Source organism: Anabrus simplex, chromosome 5 (assembly GCF_040414725.1).
Source record: "Anabrus simplex isolate iqAnaSimp1 chromosome 5, ASM4041472v1, whole genome shotgun sequence".
NCBI lineage: Eukaryota > Metazoa > Arthropoda > Insecta > Orthoptera > Tettigoniidae > Anabrus > Anabrus simplex.
In genome coordinates, this window is record NC_090269.1 from 84766630 (window position 1) to 84785095 (window position 18466).

Genomic DNA, 18466 nt, shown 5'->3' on the forward strand with positions numbered 1-18466 from the left:
CAATAAAATAGTGAGAACTGCTGCGATTAAAACAGATGAGAATATAAAATTATGACATTGCAACTGAAAGAAACTAGACATGAATTTGAATTCTTCTTGACCGGACATTTAACAATTTATACAAAATATATCCCTCACTGTTTCACTTGACTGTAGCTTCAACACTTTGAGTGTAATTACGACGTATTCCTTAAATCTGGTGTTTACTGTAGATGTGTGACGCGTAACTTGGGATGCATCCTTGTGACTGCTTCTTCTCCATATTATATGACTTATTGGTAAGTCTGCACTGTATGACCTCATTGCAGGTCTATCCTTCTATGACTTCGTTGTAAGCCTTCCCGTCCGTATCTTCAACTAAGTGACCGACCAACTTTGGCCTCACTCTCTCAATGACCAAAGACTTAAGGTTCACTGAGCCTTCTCCATCTCGTTCACACTCGTTGACTGTCGTTGACTGACCGACTTAGGCCTCTGCTTGCAACTGAATAATGACTGACTGACCGACTGCGGTCTCCATCTCATTCACACTCCGACCAACTGTCGCCTCTCCTTCCAATTGAATAATGACTGACTGACCGACTGCGGTCTCCATCTCATTCACACTCCGACCAACTGTCGCCTCTCCTTCCAATTGAATAATGACTGACGCTACAATGTGCAGCCACCTTTTATAGACGTTGGTTGACGCACCTACGTAGTCTCCAGAAATAGTTATAATATACTCCCACCTCGCGACAAATATTACATGTAATGGTGAAATCCCCTGGGGCTCCCTAAGAAACTCCAAAACCGTGAGCGCAGTGCTAAATGAGCACGATGACGTAGCCATGACGTAGCGATGACTTTGCATTTACTCCAGCAGTATTGCACAATATAGCAATGTCACATCCACATCTGATATATAACAATTCTCACTGTACATGTATTTAGTGTTATTCTACACATACGTATATATGCATACAGTTAACTACAATCATGCAAGCGACAAGCATTGCAGAATCGAATTGAATAAGAATGATATAATAATAGTAATCTCACAGATAAAGTAAATAAATAATAATAATAATAATAATAATAATAATAATAATAATAATAATAATACAGATATTACCTTGTAACAGGATTTGAACCGTTACAGTAGCGATAATATGAATATATTTTCTACGATAAGCGCCTATAAACCACCAAAGCATAAGTTAACGAAAAACACTTGGAATTACTACTCACCAGCGGATACCTCACATTATTTCTGGGAGACCTTACTTCAAAATTCTGACCACACGACACCTCGTAATCTGCAGGCCTTCGGGCTGAGCAGCGGTCGCTTGGTAGGCCAAGGCCCTTCAAGGGCTGTAGTGGGATGGTTTTTCTTTTACTTCAAAATTTGAATTATGGGGCTGTCGAATTATGAACTCTAATGGATGGGGTCTAATTAACGCTACTATAACCTATGGAATAGGCTACATGTTATTGCACCTACTGAGCTTGTATGCAACTGTAGAATCCAACGTGAAATACACAACTTTTATCAGGACTTCATTCAGATCATTGTCCTGTAATAATTACTTTTTATATGAGAGCATTCTATTCACCGTACACTCCACATTTCATAAATGGAATAGTCGACTGGAATCACCTCCAAGAAATGCTGGAATGTTGTTTATTACAACCATATAAATTGAAAACCCTTGATAGAGAGATATTGTTCAAGATCTTCTTCATTTTAATAACACACACTACACTTCTGTACGTTCTTTCACGAAAGTTCCATCTAAGCCAACCAGCCTACCTGGACAGCCTCTGAATAGCGACCAGGCGCATTCTTCGTGAACTCACCATCATTCCGCCACTACGATATCACGACCATCTCTATTCGGATGTTAAGAATCAACGCAACGCATCGAGCAAGTGCCTGACCCGTTTGGGTCTGGTAGCAAACAGTTTGCATTCGGGATATCGTGGTTTCGAACTCCACATCGGCAGCCTTGAAGATGGTTTTCCGTGGTTTCGGATTTTTACACCAGGCAAATTCTGGGGCTCTACCTTATTTACCACCACGATCGCTTCCTTCTCACTTCTAGCGCTTTCCTATCCCATCATCACCATGTAACCCATCTGAGTCTCTGCGGCGTAAAGCAAATTTTAACGAAAATTCAATGCAACATTTTTGCAAACACCAATGAGTCCATGTCCTGACCAAATGAAACGACACATTCTCCAGACAACTCGGTTAACGTTGAATTAAAGAATTATTGTGATAAACCCACAACTCCGACCAAAACTGAATTCACTTCTCGTAGTAAACTACGCCATATTATCAAAGTGTCTTCCCACAAAGTCGTCACAGGGACATGATCTCATACCGTATATAGTTTTCATGAACCTCACTAAGAAAGTTCTCACCTACCTTACTTCAACTTTAAATGTAGCGCTTCAACTGTACCAGTTTCCACTGGACACCGGCAGAAATTATAGTTTTTATAAACCCAACAAAATGTCCAACAACCCTTCAAGTTATAGACCCATCAGTCTTCCGTAACCTTGTCGAAAGCGTTTTAGATAATTATTCACCGAAGAATATCCAAATCTATTGTTCATAACAATATCTTACCAGATTTCCAGTTCGGATCTCTCTTCCACCTTAACCACTCTATCGTTCAGCAACTCCTGCGAATCATTGAACTTATTACTGTTGGTTACGAATACAAGGATTACAGGACCGCAACAACATAGTTACGTGGCATGTTGAATTGACTTTAAATCTATACTGCACTGGCCTTTCTTACCGTCTGATCACCATGATCGAACGTATCTTGAAAGACAGACAGTTTGTCTTCCGTATTGATACTACTACTTCACACCAGGAAAATTACAGCAGAAGTACCTCAAGAATTAATTTCGAACCCCACTTCTCTTGAATATTTTCACCTTAGATATTCATAAACAACCATAATGATTCACCATATAGACCGATGATACAGTGACTTCACTTCTCACTGTAATCAGGAAGAGGGACTCCGAACACATTACAAACATTTTAGGATCAGCAGACTACGTAGTTCACGAAGTGGTGCATCTCCCTTAATGTCAAAAGGATAGAGAGAAAAAAATCATGCGCTTGTATCACCCTATATTCCTCTTCAACTGTAAGTAACCACTGGCTATCCTCGGCGATTCCTGTTAAATATCTTGTGTTTGTCTTAGACACGCGTCTTACTTGGCATGCTCGTATTACAAGACTTACCATTCTGGCACACGCTCGTCTAGCAGTCGACTGCGCGATTTTATTATATATGCCCGATCATCACAGACAGAGTGGTCTCAAACAATGTGAAATGGGAACGCCCGACGTTCGAATGAGGGTTAGAGGGTTGGTCATACAGATAAATAATAATTCAGTATCTCACACCGTTGTCATTTTAACAGCTGCTGAAGTTTGCCAATCAGATCGCTTCTCTGGTCAATTCAAATGGGCTTTGCGAGGTGGTATTGCCAAATGTGTGCGTCGTCTAATACCGGATTGAGAGCCATGCCGAGATATAAGCGTCAAACACAAACAAAGCACGGGTTTCCTCCCTGTGTCACCGTAGCGTACTTTCTCTGGAGCGGCCCAGTCAGTTCGAAGGCCGATGTTCAAATCCAACTCTGGAGAAGTTCATTTCTTCCATTGGTGCTCTCAAGCCACCTCGCAAAGCCCATTTGAATTGACCCGGGAAGTGATCTAATTGGCTAATTTCTGCAGCTCATAAAATGACAAGGGTGTGAGATGTATAATCGTTATTTTCAAATTATTTATCCCTATGACCAAACTCTAACGCTCATATACTCGAGGACCCTGTATGCCTGTCCTCTATCGATAGCAGCAATATAAGTCACTTGAAACATGTAGAGACCTTCCAGAATAAACTTCTCCGCACCATACCAGTGCTCCCTAGTTTGTACATCACCAACCACTGCACAAAGAAACTGGTATTTCACCAATTATCATTACATTCGATTAAAACCGAAGAAATTATTCAACCGGCTAGCCAAGCTTCCCTCCGCTCTGTGTTTTAACATCGACACCAAATCTCGCCTGTAAAGTAGATTACCTGAAGATATGTTACTTTGTGACTCAAGCTATGAAGATTTTGATTAGTGCCAGAGACCTTGAACACCATATCTTCTGTGTGAAGTGATTGTACATTATACATCGTTAGTTTGAACCTCTTAATGAAACTGGTAATGTGAGGAGCCTATTGACCAACCACAAAGTGTCATTAAGTGTTCTTTCTTTTCTCTTGGTGTGTTCCTGTTCATTTTGTGCACGAAATATCTTTTATTTCTAATATGTTCATACTTTAAGTCCACCCTGATATGAATCGATCGTAAATATTGTTACTTCTTGAAAACATGACGTTTCACAAAGTTTCAGCACCACTTCTGTTGGTTTATTTCATGTAAGGGTGATGCTCTACCTCATCTTCCGGTTTTCTCCTGGAAAACATCACGTTTTACAAAGTGAGTTGAACCGCATACACTAGTTACGGTATTAGAAGTTGCATAGTTCTTCGCAACAATTTCTCCTGATACCTGTAGAAAACAGGACGTTCTACGAGATTTGCACTACTTTCGTTGAATTTGTTCTCGATTTTATCTGGTTTTAAATGTCTATTGACTTATACCGCGAGAGTCTATATCAAACCAATATTCTACAAACTGCTTACTATCGCATGATGAGAAGGGGATGGGACAGTGAAATTTGTGGTCGTGGTCTTAATTAATTAAGAGTTATTTTCTGTCCTTTTTTCCTGTCATGGTGGAAGAAGAACTCTGAAAACCATTACACGAGCTGTTGGCAAGACACCACGTCCTGTCGTACAGCTTCAGAACCCGCACCTTGTACACAAGGTACTTCGTCGTATTTCAAGGACATTATAACTAGTTAGCATTTCTTATTTCCTTATTAAATGGGGTGTGTGGTGCGCAATCACTAAAACAAGAACAATTCGGAAATCATTGAGTTTACTTACCAGTGGCGCTGTCACACATCCATTCTCGGCAGCACTGACCAGGCACATCGACTAGTCTCGGATGTCTGCACGAGCCCTGAGGTGAGATGTACTCCTGAGGGCAAAGGGATGCACAGGCGTACGTTCCGTTCTGAAATACAAAGAAAGTTGCATCACTTGACCCACTTGTTCTCTTAAAGTGACACTTCTATGTTACCTAAAAAGTAATTCTGGAAGATCATAATACTACACGTCACCAAATTAACCAAAATAACATCTTCAAAGCGCCGTTACCGTGCATACATAGTGCCATATCAGAAATTTCCTACAGAAACAGAAGATTCACTGGAAATTAATTTCTCACTTTTATAATTTGATCACACTGCATATTATCTAGCAACAGTTCACGGTCATAGAATACATTCGTGAACCAGATAATTTGGTTGATGGGAGAGAAATACAATTCCCCACGACAGGCCTACCGCTTGCACCTTTCATGAACCATTGACGAAAAGTGGAGAAATAAATAAATAAATAAATAAATAAATAAATAAATAAATAAATAAATAAATAAATAAATAAATAAATAAATAAATAAATAAATAAATAAATAAATAAATAAGGCGTGTGAATCTCCTAAGGGATATGGCCTCCTGCAATGCAGGAACAGTGCTCAGTTTATATCATGAGATCAGCAGGTCCTGAAGTGCATTATTATATTCGTTAATCTCTAGTTTGTTTTTTGATAACGTATTACTGCATATTGTATACCCGTGCGATCAGCCCAAAGTTATTAAGAGTCACCAAGGCAAACGGACCGGACGAGCCGACCGATTGATTTTGATCTAATAAAAGCGTCCCTTCCACTTCTGGTCGGGACTCTGTTTGCATGTATTAGCTCTAGAATTACCACAGTTATCCAAGTAAAGTGGTACGATCTAAGGAACCATAACTGATTTAATGAGCCATTCGCGGTTTCACCTTAATTTGGCTTGCACTGAGACATGCATGGCTTAATCTTTGAGACAAGCATATGACTACTGGCAGGATCAACCAGGGAGCTGGCTGGCTCGAGAGGCGAAACCGAGCGTCGTAGCCCGCCGCCGACGAGTGCGGCCTGCGGGACACAGACTTGCTTTGCTCCGTTGGCCGACCGAGTGGCCGCCAACTAAAATTTCATAGGCCGCCGAGCACGGGCTCTCACCCGGCCGGGCGTGCCTTCACTAGGGATCGGATCCCTTCACCATCCGTCGTCACATCTCCACTTCGTCCGCTGCCGAGGCCGGCAGGACCGTACGAGAGGCGTACGATGCTACATTTTCACGCCCGAGCAAGGGCGAGCGGTTACCAACATTACTGAGCGCCGCATATGAGCATGAACACTGGGTGTGCAGAGGCTCGCAGCATTGCAGTCGAGGGCAGGCAGCCTGCCGCTCTCAAGAACTTACAAGAAACGTCTACAACATTCGGAGAAGAAGCTATGGAAGAACGAAGAGTGCAAGTTCACGCTTTCACCAAGAAGGAACCTAAACCCTCCCTGGGAAAAAAAGTTTACACGTGTCAATAATGTAACAGTGCATTTTCGCGAATTGTTGATCCTGAAAAATACACTTGCATCCACTCGGGGGTGAGACTACACAAGTATACAATATGCAGTAATTAAGTTCTTGAGGTTATCCTCCGTTCAAATTCTCTTGACATACATTACAGGTGCATATCCTCCTTTCACTATGCGTTCCATGATGCGTTAACGTACCACTATTTCATGCAAATGTCAATGCATGTTTGACATCAGTCTTGCTATTCTCCTGAATGATCAGAAGATGACCATCACGGTATCCTCTTCGTCGAAGCGTACAATTGTATGTTGTATATGCTTCTCCCCTGTCCTGAGAACGTAACAGTAATAGTAATGGTAATGGTAATAGTAATAGTAATAGTAACTTTAACTATTTTCTGTACGGGTAAATGAATGCGTTTGTTATTCGTTTTACCTCAAAGCAGAAAGCGTCTATCATAATTCAGCCCGCTAACAGGTGGCTCATTCCATTCCATTCCATTCTTCTTTCAAAGCCTTCGTTGTAAATACTCGGACAGAAATATTTAACCCTCGACTGGAGTTGTGGGGTCTTTAAGGATACCAGTGAGTTTGTACAACCCTGGCCCTCCCTTCGTATTCCGTTCTGGCTCTCGCCGTTCACTGTACCTGTTACTTCGTGCATGTTCAACTGCTACATGGAGTTGTAGCGTTTAGTAAATATTGGTTTTCTCAGGAACTTGATTTAAATATTGTGTGGTGCCGTTTACGACCCCACAACTGCATTTGTGTTACGGAGTTTGTCTCGACTTAAAATTTTGTAAGTGTTCATATTCATTCGAAGTGCGTGTTCGGTACTTTTTCTTCGTGTAAGCCTTGCTATGGCTTCCACATCTCACCCTGGCGGGTCAGTTTGTGATCCTAGGATCGCAGTGTTTTAGAGGAAGATGCCGAAGGAAGTGACGACTGCGATCTGTTAGATGAAAATGATCCAGATTACAATTCCGAGCACGACACGTATTCAGAACAAGAAGAAGACGAGGAAGACGAAGAGGGCAGTTTCACGGACAACCTAGACGTCCATAACCAGCCGTCATCTTTCTCTGGCAGGAACAGATAGAAGTGGTCAGCTACCGAACCCAAAAGGCAAGTGAGACGTCAAAGTCAGGACATTATTGTCAAACTTCCAACCCTTAACTGGTTGTGAAAATGATGTAAATAACTGGTAAATTCAGAATTTTTATAAGTTTTGTACGCTATAATATTTAAATATACCTTTGAATTAGCTTTGGAGCAATGAACACTAAAAATTTGTTTTCATTTAAGTTTAATTCATCGGAGTGCGATTTTCTTTTAAAATCAGTGACGGTAAAACAATAGTGCATTTTATCACATTCTGTAATCAGTAAAGATATTAATTTCTCATTGTAGGTAATGAAAAAGGTATAAGGAAATATAATTGACATGTATTTATTTTTGAAACTTAAATAAAGGGTGTTTGAAGTCATCCATTCTATGGTATCATTTTCGACCCCACAACGCCATTTACGCACCAAAGTTTTCACAACGCCAGTCGAGGGTTAAGGGACTAAGGAACCATTCACCACATTTATGTGGTAAACATTGATTAGAAATAACAAGACAAGTGAGCAATTTGCTACATTCTTTGGACAAGGTAGTTCGGCTTGAAGGTGACACTACGTGAACAGGTACGCAGAGATATTAAACTCGTCACTCAAACCGTATTGATAGTTGTATTTTGATAATGCTTTTCAAGATAATGCTTTGAGGTTCACTGAGAATAGTTTAAAGTCAGTGACTATAGGGAAAGTTATTTAACTTGAAGGAGACGATTAACGACTTGATTGCTGCAATTAACATTTGCAACCATACGAATCAAATGAAAAAAAAAAGAGTCTTTTTTTTGTTTTTTTGTTTGGTTGAATGAAAGTTATTAGTTTGTGGTATGCTTTTGTAACGGTCAGATGACTTCTTTCTGGTATTAAGGTGCCAACTTACTAATAAAGTGAAGAGGAAAGCTATTTATGTTGACAATTGGGATGCTGTGAGAAATGATTGTATAATGAGTTATTGGCTCAAGGTACTTACATGAGTTGGACAAGGCTGTTATCTTTCGCCTTTGTTATTCATAGTTTACACTGATTATCTGATGAAAATTATAAAGTGGCATGGAAGGGTTCAGTTAGATGTTAATATGGCAAGCAGTTTGACCTATGGCGACGATTTGGTCTTAATGTTAAAAGCACATTGGTACTTATAATATGTGTAATGAGTATGACATGAAAATTAGCCTTTCTAAGACTAAAGTGATTTCGGTGGGTAAGAAATCTAAAACTGAATATCAGGTTGGAAATATAAAGCTGGAACAGGTAGGTAATTTGAAGTAATACTGGCCCGCAGCGGGCAACTAGGGACGCACTGTACAGTAGAGCTGGGTGTAGTAGGCCTACCAGACATGCAGCTCAGATCTCTTAAAATATAACCGAGGTCGCAATAGCTCAATCGGTAAAGTATCCGACACGGGATCGGGAGGTTGTGGATTTATCTCCCACTAGTGACCACTTCTTCTGTATTTAAAATAAAATATCAACAAGTATTTCCTTTTCTTAACAGAAGTGCTGCCAAAAGGTTTTGAACACCAGAACGGTTATCCTGAACTTCAATTTTTAAATTAACATTTGAAGAGCATGGGATTTGTCCACTCTCTCTCTCTCTCTCTCTCTCTCTCTCTCTGCGAAATTTCCTTTTCCAAAGTCAAATGATCATAAATCTTTCAATAAATTAAATCAAATTGAGCAGGATTAATTTACGAGGTTTGGAACTTAAATAGTGGCAACAGTGCTGTGGAGACGCTACGCTATGCAACGGAATCTAATGTTGTCGCTCATAGCACACGTTAGTTGCTTACCTACCTTACCTCAGAGCAAATGGACTCGCTCTTCCCATAATCACTTGCGTGCGCACAAGCGAGAGAAACACAGTCACGTGTGAGCTAGCGGTCTGAAGGCGGGTACTCACTAGGAGGCTGCAACATGCAACGCAACGGTTGCTGCAACCATATTTTTCTAATGAGTACGCCTTGAGCTTCGTTGCTGCAACCGTTCGCAGTGAGGCGCGCTGTGATCCACCTGGTTGTCGGTATTCCGGAGAACACAAAGCGGCGCGCAGTGTGTTCGTTGACGTGTTCCAGGCACATTTCGTAGTCAGGACGCGCAGAAGTCATGGAGTGTTCTGAGGAATCCTGTCTAAATTTAATAGAATTATATCACAATTCTATATTAGTATGGGACCCTTCAGTGAAGTGCCAAATGATTTCAATATCAATGACGTCTCATAAAAATATGTTTAATGAAATGAAATACAATTAAATGATCCTTACCTCTATGTGATCTTTTAATTCGCTGATGATTGCTTGACACACTTGTGGTACAAATTTACTTATGGCTACCGGGCGAGTTGGCCGTGCGGTTAGGGGCGCGCAGCTGTGTACTTGCATCCGGGAAATAGTGGGTTCGAACCCCACTGTCGACAGCCCTGAATATTGTTTTCCGTGGTTTCCCATTTTCACATCAGGCAAATGCTGGGACTGTACCCCAATTAAGGCCACGGCCGCTTCCTTCCCAGTCCTAGCAAATAGCAAAAAAAAAGAAAAACAACTTATGACTTGCTTGGATATTCTGAAGAGATAGCGCAAGCTGGTGAAGCTGTCACCGGTGGCTAAAAATCTCAAAGTAAGTGCCAATTTATTTTGAACAGATATAGCTTTTCTAAATTTCGTGTCCCTTGTTTATCTTCGGTTCAACCAAATTTAATAAATACTCGGAATCGATCGGTGATATACGAGTGAAATTCTTAAAATATCCACTTATTTCTTGCGATTTCAAATCCAGAAGCAAACTGGAATTAGCTTTACCTTTGTAAAACTCATCTTGCCACCAACGACGGGGATGTTCATAGTCCTCGATTAGGTAATGCAGCTGAATATATACAGCACTTATGACGAGTATACTGGATGACATGGTTGCATGTGTCACAACGAATGCTGTGGAACTACTGGTGTTCGCCTTCAGGTTTGACGAACGTAGCCTACACATTATACAAGGTTGCAGCAACCGTCGCATGTTGCAGCCTCCTAGTGAGTACCCGCCTTAACGTAACGTTGTCACTACGTTTTCCAAACAGGAACAACGGAGTTGGATCAAGATTGAATGTGCCAGAGGTTGTGCAGCATCACAGTGTCATCAAGGTCTTAAAGAGGCTTGCGGGGAATCTGCATTGCCTTGCAGAACAGTGGTACGTTGGGTAAAAGCCTTCAACGATGGTCGGCAAACTGTGGTGGACATTCATCGGGCAGGTCGTCCTACGAGCGTCAGTGAAGAAGAAGTGCATGCTCTTGCCGTGTTACTGGATAGTGATCGAAATCAGACGATACGTGAGCTCAGAACTATTGCAGAGATTCGACAGACAGTAGACCGCTCCATTCGCACCATCAACAAAAGAGGCTCTGCCAAAGGTATATTACGACTTCCACATCAACGGGTTATACACAACGCTGGTGACTACAGTGAAGGACAATAAAGGTTGCTAACTTGTAACTCTTTTGTATCTGTTCTAAATAAATAGTTGCCACTATTTAAGTTCCAACATTCGTATTTTCATCTAACGAATCGTTTTCAAAAGACATCTATACGGAATTTTGAGTCGACAAGTGTAGGATTCACTGCACCAAAATGAAGGGCGGGGAGGAGGGAATTTATTTAAGGCCTATGAAACCAACACGAATGAATAATCTGTTCTCAGGAGTATGACCAGATGAGACCTCTTTGATAAAAGAGCCTTCTATATGTCTCTCAGTCATGGCCATCCATCAGTACTTCACATCACAGCCAGCACGATTGCTACGTAATATAGCGTCACACTTTTGCCTCGGTGATTTTGCGACGCCAATTTTCAGATGACCACCAGCAATAAGGCATGTTTATATCAAAATGACATGTAAGTTTACCCAAACCTAACACCAAGCGACTTTTTAGTAATTACGGAGAAAATTAAAGCAACGATTCAAGGATTATTTTCCGAACGCCGGAGACATACAAAGCACACAACGGGAGCGTGCTATGTAGTAAGTCCAAGTGGAATATTACACGCAATATTTTTCGCACAGAATCGCTTTATAGCAATATCAAAGCTGAAGTTTGCAATTTTGAACACACGATGAAATGTTACATCTGTTCTTGGATAATGGTGTGACAAAACATTGACCTCCATCTATCTTGAATAAACGTCCAAGGTACAGTAGATTTATGAGGCTTCAAACGCAGTATTCAAATGTAACTAATAAAATGCATATTTCAATTTTTAAATAAAGAAGATGGCTCCATTCTTTCCCCTCGTAAAGCCACTTATGGAGAAGCTATCGGTAAAACACTGCGTCCCCCATTATGTTAATAAACTTTTCTGAGGAATATTCTGCTATCACAGCAACTGTTCAAATATTCAGCTGACTTGTTTTAGGTAATGTCTACCCCCTTCACCATCAAAGTAACAACCCCTTAATTTCCAAATAGTCTTTCAGTCATTCATCTAAAGTCAGCTCATATTCTGGCCAGAGAGTTGACGTTACTCAATTTTGATGGGCTACCCTACTCTTCAGCAGGGGCAGAAAATTATTTACATAGACAAATACTCAACGGTGGACTAAGCAGGGTTTTCAGCAATGACGAGTACTCTAGGGCAAAACACTGGGTATCTTCATTCAGAAACCTGTATTCTTAGTAATATCACTCCTTATACTGCCAGGTATTGATGCTGTAAAAATGACTCTCATAGGGCGACTAGTACGTGCATTTCAATCTACTTGTTGACAGTTTGATATGTGATAGTATCTTCTGTTTGAGTGAGGAAAGCGAGGATAAATTATCTCACTCCTCATTTCCCAAGTACGCCTGTTTAGCGTCGTCCAGTTAGTGTGTGACAAATGATGGTAGAACTGATTTATGGATCCAAGCTGCCTTCGGACTGAGGACTCACAAATAAAAACAAAGAAATTGTATTAAGTGGAATTCAATTAAGGTATCTGATACGTTGTGTCCTAAGCTGTGCGACCGTTTTATACCTCTCCGTGTTTGATCGTTTGTAATAGTTTTCTGGCTTAATTAGTTCTATCGCTTAGGTTCATCTTTCTCTCCTATCACTTTGGCCTTGAAAACAAGTAGATGAATTATCTAGCGGTCCGAGCGATTTATTTCCGCGGTTTGTAGCTGCAGACAGAGTACAGTGGAGACCGATCCTATAGTATAGTAATACGTTGATTAAAACCGCAGTGTAATGTTTTTTCTAGACACACAAATGCAACAAAATGTGAACAACTTTAATATTGAAATTAGAAAGATACAGGAAAGCTATGTACTTCAAGTTTGCGATTTGAGCGAATATTTCTGCATTAATAAGAATTAAATATATTTTACTGTCAAATAAAAATTATAATGTAATTTCTAACAGTTGAACTTCTTCTTATGACGCCGTCTCCCTTCGAAGGTTGGCGATCCAATTGATTATGATTACACGCGAAACGGCAGCACGGAAGATTTCTGTCGACGTATGTCCATACCACCGCCGCAAGTCTTTCAGCCAGGAATTTCTCCGTCTTCCCACAGATATTTTCCCATCAATATTCCCTTGAATGATCAGTCGGAGAAGTTCGTATCGTTCACCTCTCACGATGTGCCCAAGGTAGCTGAGCTTACGCTCCTTGATGGTTATGAGAAGCTCTTTCTTCTTGTTCAAGATGTTGAGGACTTCTTCATTTGTCTTCTTCGGAGTATTCTTCTGTATAAGTACATTTCAAAAGATTCAATACGCTTCTCCAATAAAGGGGTAAGCGTCCACCCTTCGAAAGCATACAGAAGGACAGGAAAGACATAACACCGTAGCATTTGAACTCTGAGCTGGAGGTTGAGTTCTCGGCTGGTGAATAAGGTCCTCATGATATTGAACATATTTTTTGCTTGAACGATAAGTTAAAAATGGCTGACTACCCTAGTTAACGGTCTAGAAAGCCAAGAATAAATGTCAAGAGAATTCTACGTGCTGACCACACGACACCTTGTAATCTGCAGGCCTTCGGACCAAACAGCAGTCGCTTGGTAGGACATAGCCCTTCGGGACAATTGCGCCATAAGGCTTGGGTTTGGTTCCCCTTGTTAATATTTTATCCTCCAGAATAACTTTAACGTCAAGCGGTCACTGAGACAGTTAGACTGCATCTATTGTTAAAGGATAATCACCACCAGCAACTTTCCCTCATCCTCAGAGTACTGTTAATGAGTGACTGCCAATCATTTAGCTCCACTGCACAGAGCTACATCACCTTTAGTAGCACAAGTCCGTATAAGCGCTTTGAAGTACTTACTTCCAAAGTTGCTTCAAAGGCCATTGATGTTTATCAAGGTGATAGCTCTGAAACAGTTTCTCTGGTCGTATCGCCTCCGTTTGTAGTTTATAACGTGGTCACCGAGATAAGGCGCTGTGCTACTTATCGCTTGCAGCGCAGTCTACGTGTGCGGAATTGTAAGCTCTTCGTTAGCGTACAAGAAACAGCCATTGTCTTATTTTATGCCAGCTCTAACCGCAAGTAATTAATCTTCTGGGAATAATAGGATTAACTAACCGTAGCTCACGGCAAAACACAATTACACTCGTCATGGAGTGCGATATCCCACAGCTCCCCCGATTTCATGTGCCCCTGTACTGTACTTCACACCAACTAGTACAGTGTCTGTCTGTACTCAACAGGGTCTCAAGAAATTCGATATACAAAATTATCACACAGTACGTACTGTACACTCACTCACACATACACACTGATAGATGGCCCCAGCGAAGAGTACGCAGCATATGAATTTGACATATACGTCAGTTAGTTTGTCTGACATTAACCTACTAACACACACAAATTGAGTCCGCCAAACACTAGCGTCTGTGTTGTATCGTTCAGTGATCATGTCGACGTTTGTGCCTGAAAAAGAAACTTTGTGGCACGCATTGCTTTTTTTTTTAATCAAAAGAGAAAGGCTGTGGAAGGTCGTCGTTTGCTGGTAGAAACATATGATAAACACGCTCCATTGATTAGCACATGTGAGCGATGGCTTCTACAATTTAAACGTGGTGATGTCAATGTGAAAGACAGTGCGCGCTCTGGTAGGCCACAAAAGTGCGAAGACGAGCAATTCCAGGTGAAGCCTGCCTGTACAACACTATCGCCAACAAATGTTTAATTTAAATCACGCATTGGTCGAAAGACGACCGGTATGGGCCAGAAGACATGGCAAAGTAATTTTGTTACACGGCAGTGCGCGGTCTCACACAGGAAAACCAGTGAAACACACTTTGATGGGACATCATTCCGCATCCGCCGTACTTTCTCGACCTGGTGGCGCTTCAATGGGGCACGCGCTCGCAGAGCAGCACTTCAGCAATTTCGAGGAAGTTGGAAAATGGCTCTACGAATTGTATGCCGCAAGAGACAAGCAGTTTTTCTGGCACGGTATTCATAACTTACCTGAAAGATAGGTGAAGTGTGTAGAAGCCGATGGCCAATATTTTGAATAAACAAACAATGAATTTCCCAAATTTCTTTATCACAAATGTCGAAAAGAAACTTAATGCATACACCTGGTACATACATACATACATACATACATACATACATACATACATACATACATACATACATACATACATACATACATACATACACACATACATACATACATACATACATACATACATACATACATACATACATACATACATACATACATACATACAGTGGTTGATCATATTATTAGGGCCACTAGGTAAAAATTGAAGAATTTATGTTTGGATCATTATTATTTTCTAAGTGTTTACTTATTGCTTATTTTTATGGTTGGATATTATTAATTACACATTTCCATAGTTAAATTCAACAATCAGCCCTACACTAAGGAGCGTAATAATGAAAACTCTGGTCAAGAATTGAGAGGGTCGCCAATTATGTTACAGTTGCTTGCTGACTGTTGTTGGAGTAACACACGTGATTTATTGTAGATTTGTTTCCTTACATCTCTTGTGCGAATTTTGCTCTTTAAGTGATACAGTGAAGTGACAAGAGTAGAATACAGTTAATTATAGTTCAGTATATACTTAAAAATACGGGTATTTAGAAAACAAACACGGGGAAAGCTCAAGACCTTTCTCCTAGTAAAAATTTGGAAATAAAAACACTTGTAAAGAATACTGATTATTTTCATAGAAAAATAGCGTCTATCACTTCTGTTTCAAAGTCAACAGTGGACAGAATTAAGAAAAAACTGACCAAGGCACGAATTTGTCACCTAAACGGGTGGGTAAATGTGGCCGCAAAAGAATCACTTCTCCACGAGCAGAGCGCCTGTTACGAAATATCGTCATTAAACATAGAAAAGCTTCAATGAAAGTCATTACAACAAAGATTCGACAAGCGGGGATCAACGTATCTTCAATGACAGCTCGTCGGAGGATCAAAGAGCTGGGTTTCACTTGTCATCGTCCAGCAAAGAAACCATCACTGACACCAACCATGATGAAGAAGCGACTAGTATGGGCAAAACAACATCGAAACTGGACTGCTGATGAATGGAAAAGGGTAAGCTGTTTACAAAAAATTGTAATTTGTTTACTTCGTCCCTGTTATGCTCAGCCGCACTTAGCGTAAACAGGTTTTAATGCAAAACTACATATTTTCCAGGTTTGCTTCTCGGATGAGTCATCAATACATATCCTTGATGACAGATCTGTATTTGTGAGGAGGCGCAAGGGTGAGAAATACAATAGTGACTGCATTGTCAAGACAGTTAAGCTCCCGTTAAGTGTCATGGTGTGGTCCGTCATCAGTAGTAATGGAACCGGCCACCTGTATATTGTCGAAGGAACCATGAACCAACACCAGTACATTAAGGTTCTGGAGAAACGGCTACTTCCACAAGTTCGTGAATGGTTCCCAGATGGCAAATTTGTGTTTATGCATGACTCTGCACCTTGTCACAAGGCTAAAACTGTGACAAAGTTCCTTCTGGACAACAAAGTGAAGGTTCTGGACTGGCCTGGCAATTCTCCTGACCTCAACCCGATCGAGAACCTTTGGGGGCTAATGAAGAGGAAAATTTGTGCTCATAATGTCACGAATAAGATCCAACTGATCGAAAGACTAATCAATGTGTGGCATCATGATAATGAAATTAAAAGAAGCTGCCTCAGATGGATTTGTAGTATGCCAGATAGAGTCGAAGCGGTAATTGCTGCGAAGGGAGGTGTTACAAAATATTAGATTTTCCTAGTTTCCTTAGTTTTTCATGATTTTCATTAATTTTTCAAATGTAAAATTGTGTAATATATTTGTCAAAAGTTCATTTTAGATTAATTAAATGTACATCAGTGACGTTTAATTTTGTATGTCTTATCAAGTTTGAAAAATACAACTTTCAGCTAGTGGCCCTAATAATATGATCAACCACTGTACATACATACATACATACATACATACATACATACATACATACATACATACATACATACATACATACATACATACATTGGACCTAGAGCCCTTAAGGGCCTTCGCCTACCAAGCCACCGTTACTCAGCCAGAAGGCCTGTTCACCTTGCCAGTGGGGGCAATAGAATAGCATCCACTGTATCCCCTGCCTGGCGTAAAATGCAAATAATAGGTAAGCCAGGGCCTTTCATCTTGGGAGCATGGTTGGCTACCACGGGTTCCTTGGTTCAGTCTGCCAATGCTACTACTTGTGGCTGCCTCCTCACTTTCATAATTCCTATCCGACCCCCTTGGAAAAGAACACCTCTTTTTTTTCCAACCCCGACGTATTAGGCAGTCTTTAATTTTTGAAGCCCTTCGTGTCCCTTCTCTTCCTTTTAACTATACCTTTATTCTTTTTCATTTTCCTTCTGATTAGTGTAATACAGATGGTTACGCAGTTGTACTTACTCTTAAAACAATAATCACCACCATCACCACCACCGTCACCCAATGTTCTTCATATTTTGAAATAACCCGCAATCAGTGCGACGAATCCTCTAGACCATTGTTCTTGACTTTCTACTCCGGGATCATTATCTCACTGCGAGATAGCTCCCCATTTGTTCTCACGTAGGATTAGCGGACCTTGAAACAGACTTTAGATACAGATATAAATCTCTGATCACGCCCGAATCGAATCCGGGGCCTCCAATAATGAAACAGGCTTGCTACCCCTAGACAACGGAGTTGGCACTATATACTGTACACGTTAGGGGCGCGCAGTTGTGAGGTTGCATCCGCTCTGAAGATAGTTTCCCGCGGTTTCCCATTTTCACACCAGGGAAATGCTGGATCTGTGCCTTAATTAGGGCACATCGTCGCTATTAGACCTATCTGTTTCGATGCGACGTAAAGTCGATTGTAAAGAAAAAAAGTAATAACAATGCAAGAATTTATTCACCCTCCCCAAGGATTTAGGCAACAACTCTAACACCTTGCTTTTGAAGCACTTAACGTAGCTTACCTGAAATTCCGGTCAGATGAATTTTATGTTCTGGGTTGGCATTCCTCTCAAAACTGTCAAGGTGGTACTTACTTTGCCCAGTCATAAGTTCTGAAGAGTCACTGAGAGTAATAGTAATGTTATTTGCTTTACGTCCCACTAACTACTTTTACGGTTTGCGGAGACGCCGATGTGCCGGAATTTAGTCGTACCGAAGTTCTTTTAAGTGCCAGTAAATCTACCGACATGAGGCTGACGTATCCGAGCACCTTCAAATACCATCGTACTGAGCCAGAATCGAGTCTGCCAAGTTGGGGTCAGGAGGCCAGCGCCTCAACCGTCTGAGCCACTCA

General features: G+C 40.9%; 1 protein-coding gene across 1 annotated transcript in view; it reads right to left on the reverse strand.

Annotated features, from left to right (window-relative positions):
• Ccn overlaps positions 1-18466 on the reverse strand; it is a 1015103-nt gene that overhangs the window by 282876 nt on the left and 713761 nt on the right. Inside the window, exon 4 of the mRNA XM_067148009.2 lies at positions 5016-5145. Coding sequence (XP_067004110.2) covers positions 5016-5145 — 130 coding nt within the window. The remainder of the gene's footprint in view (positions 1-5015; positions 5146-18466) is intronic.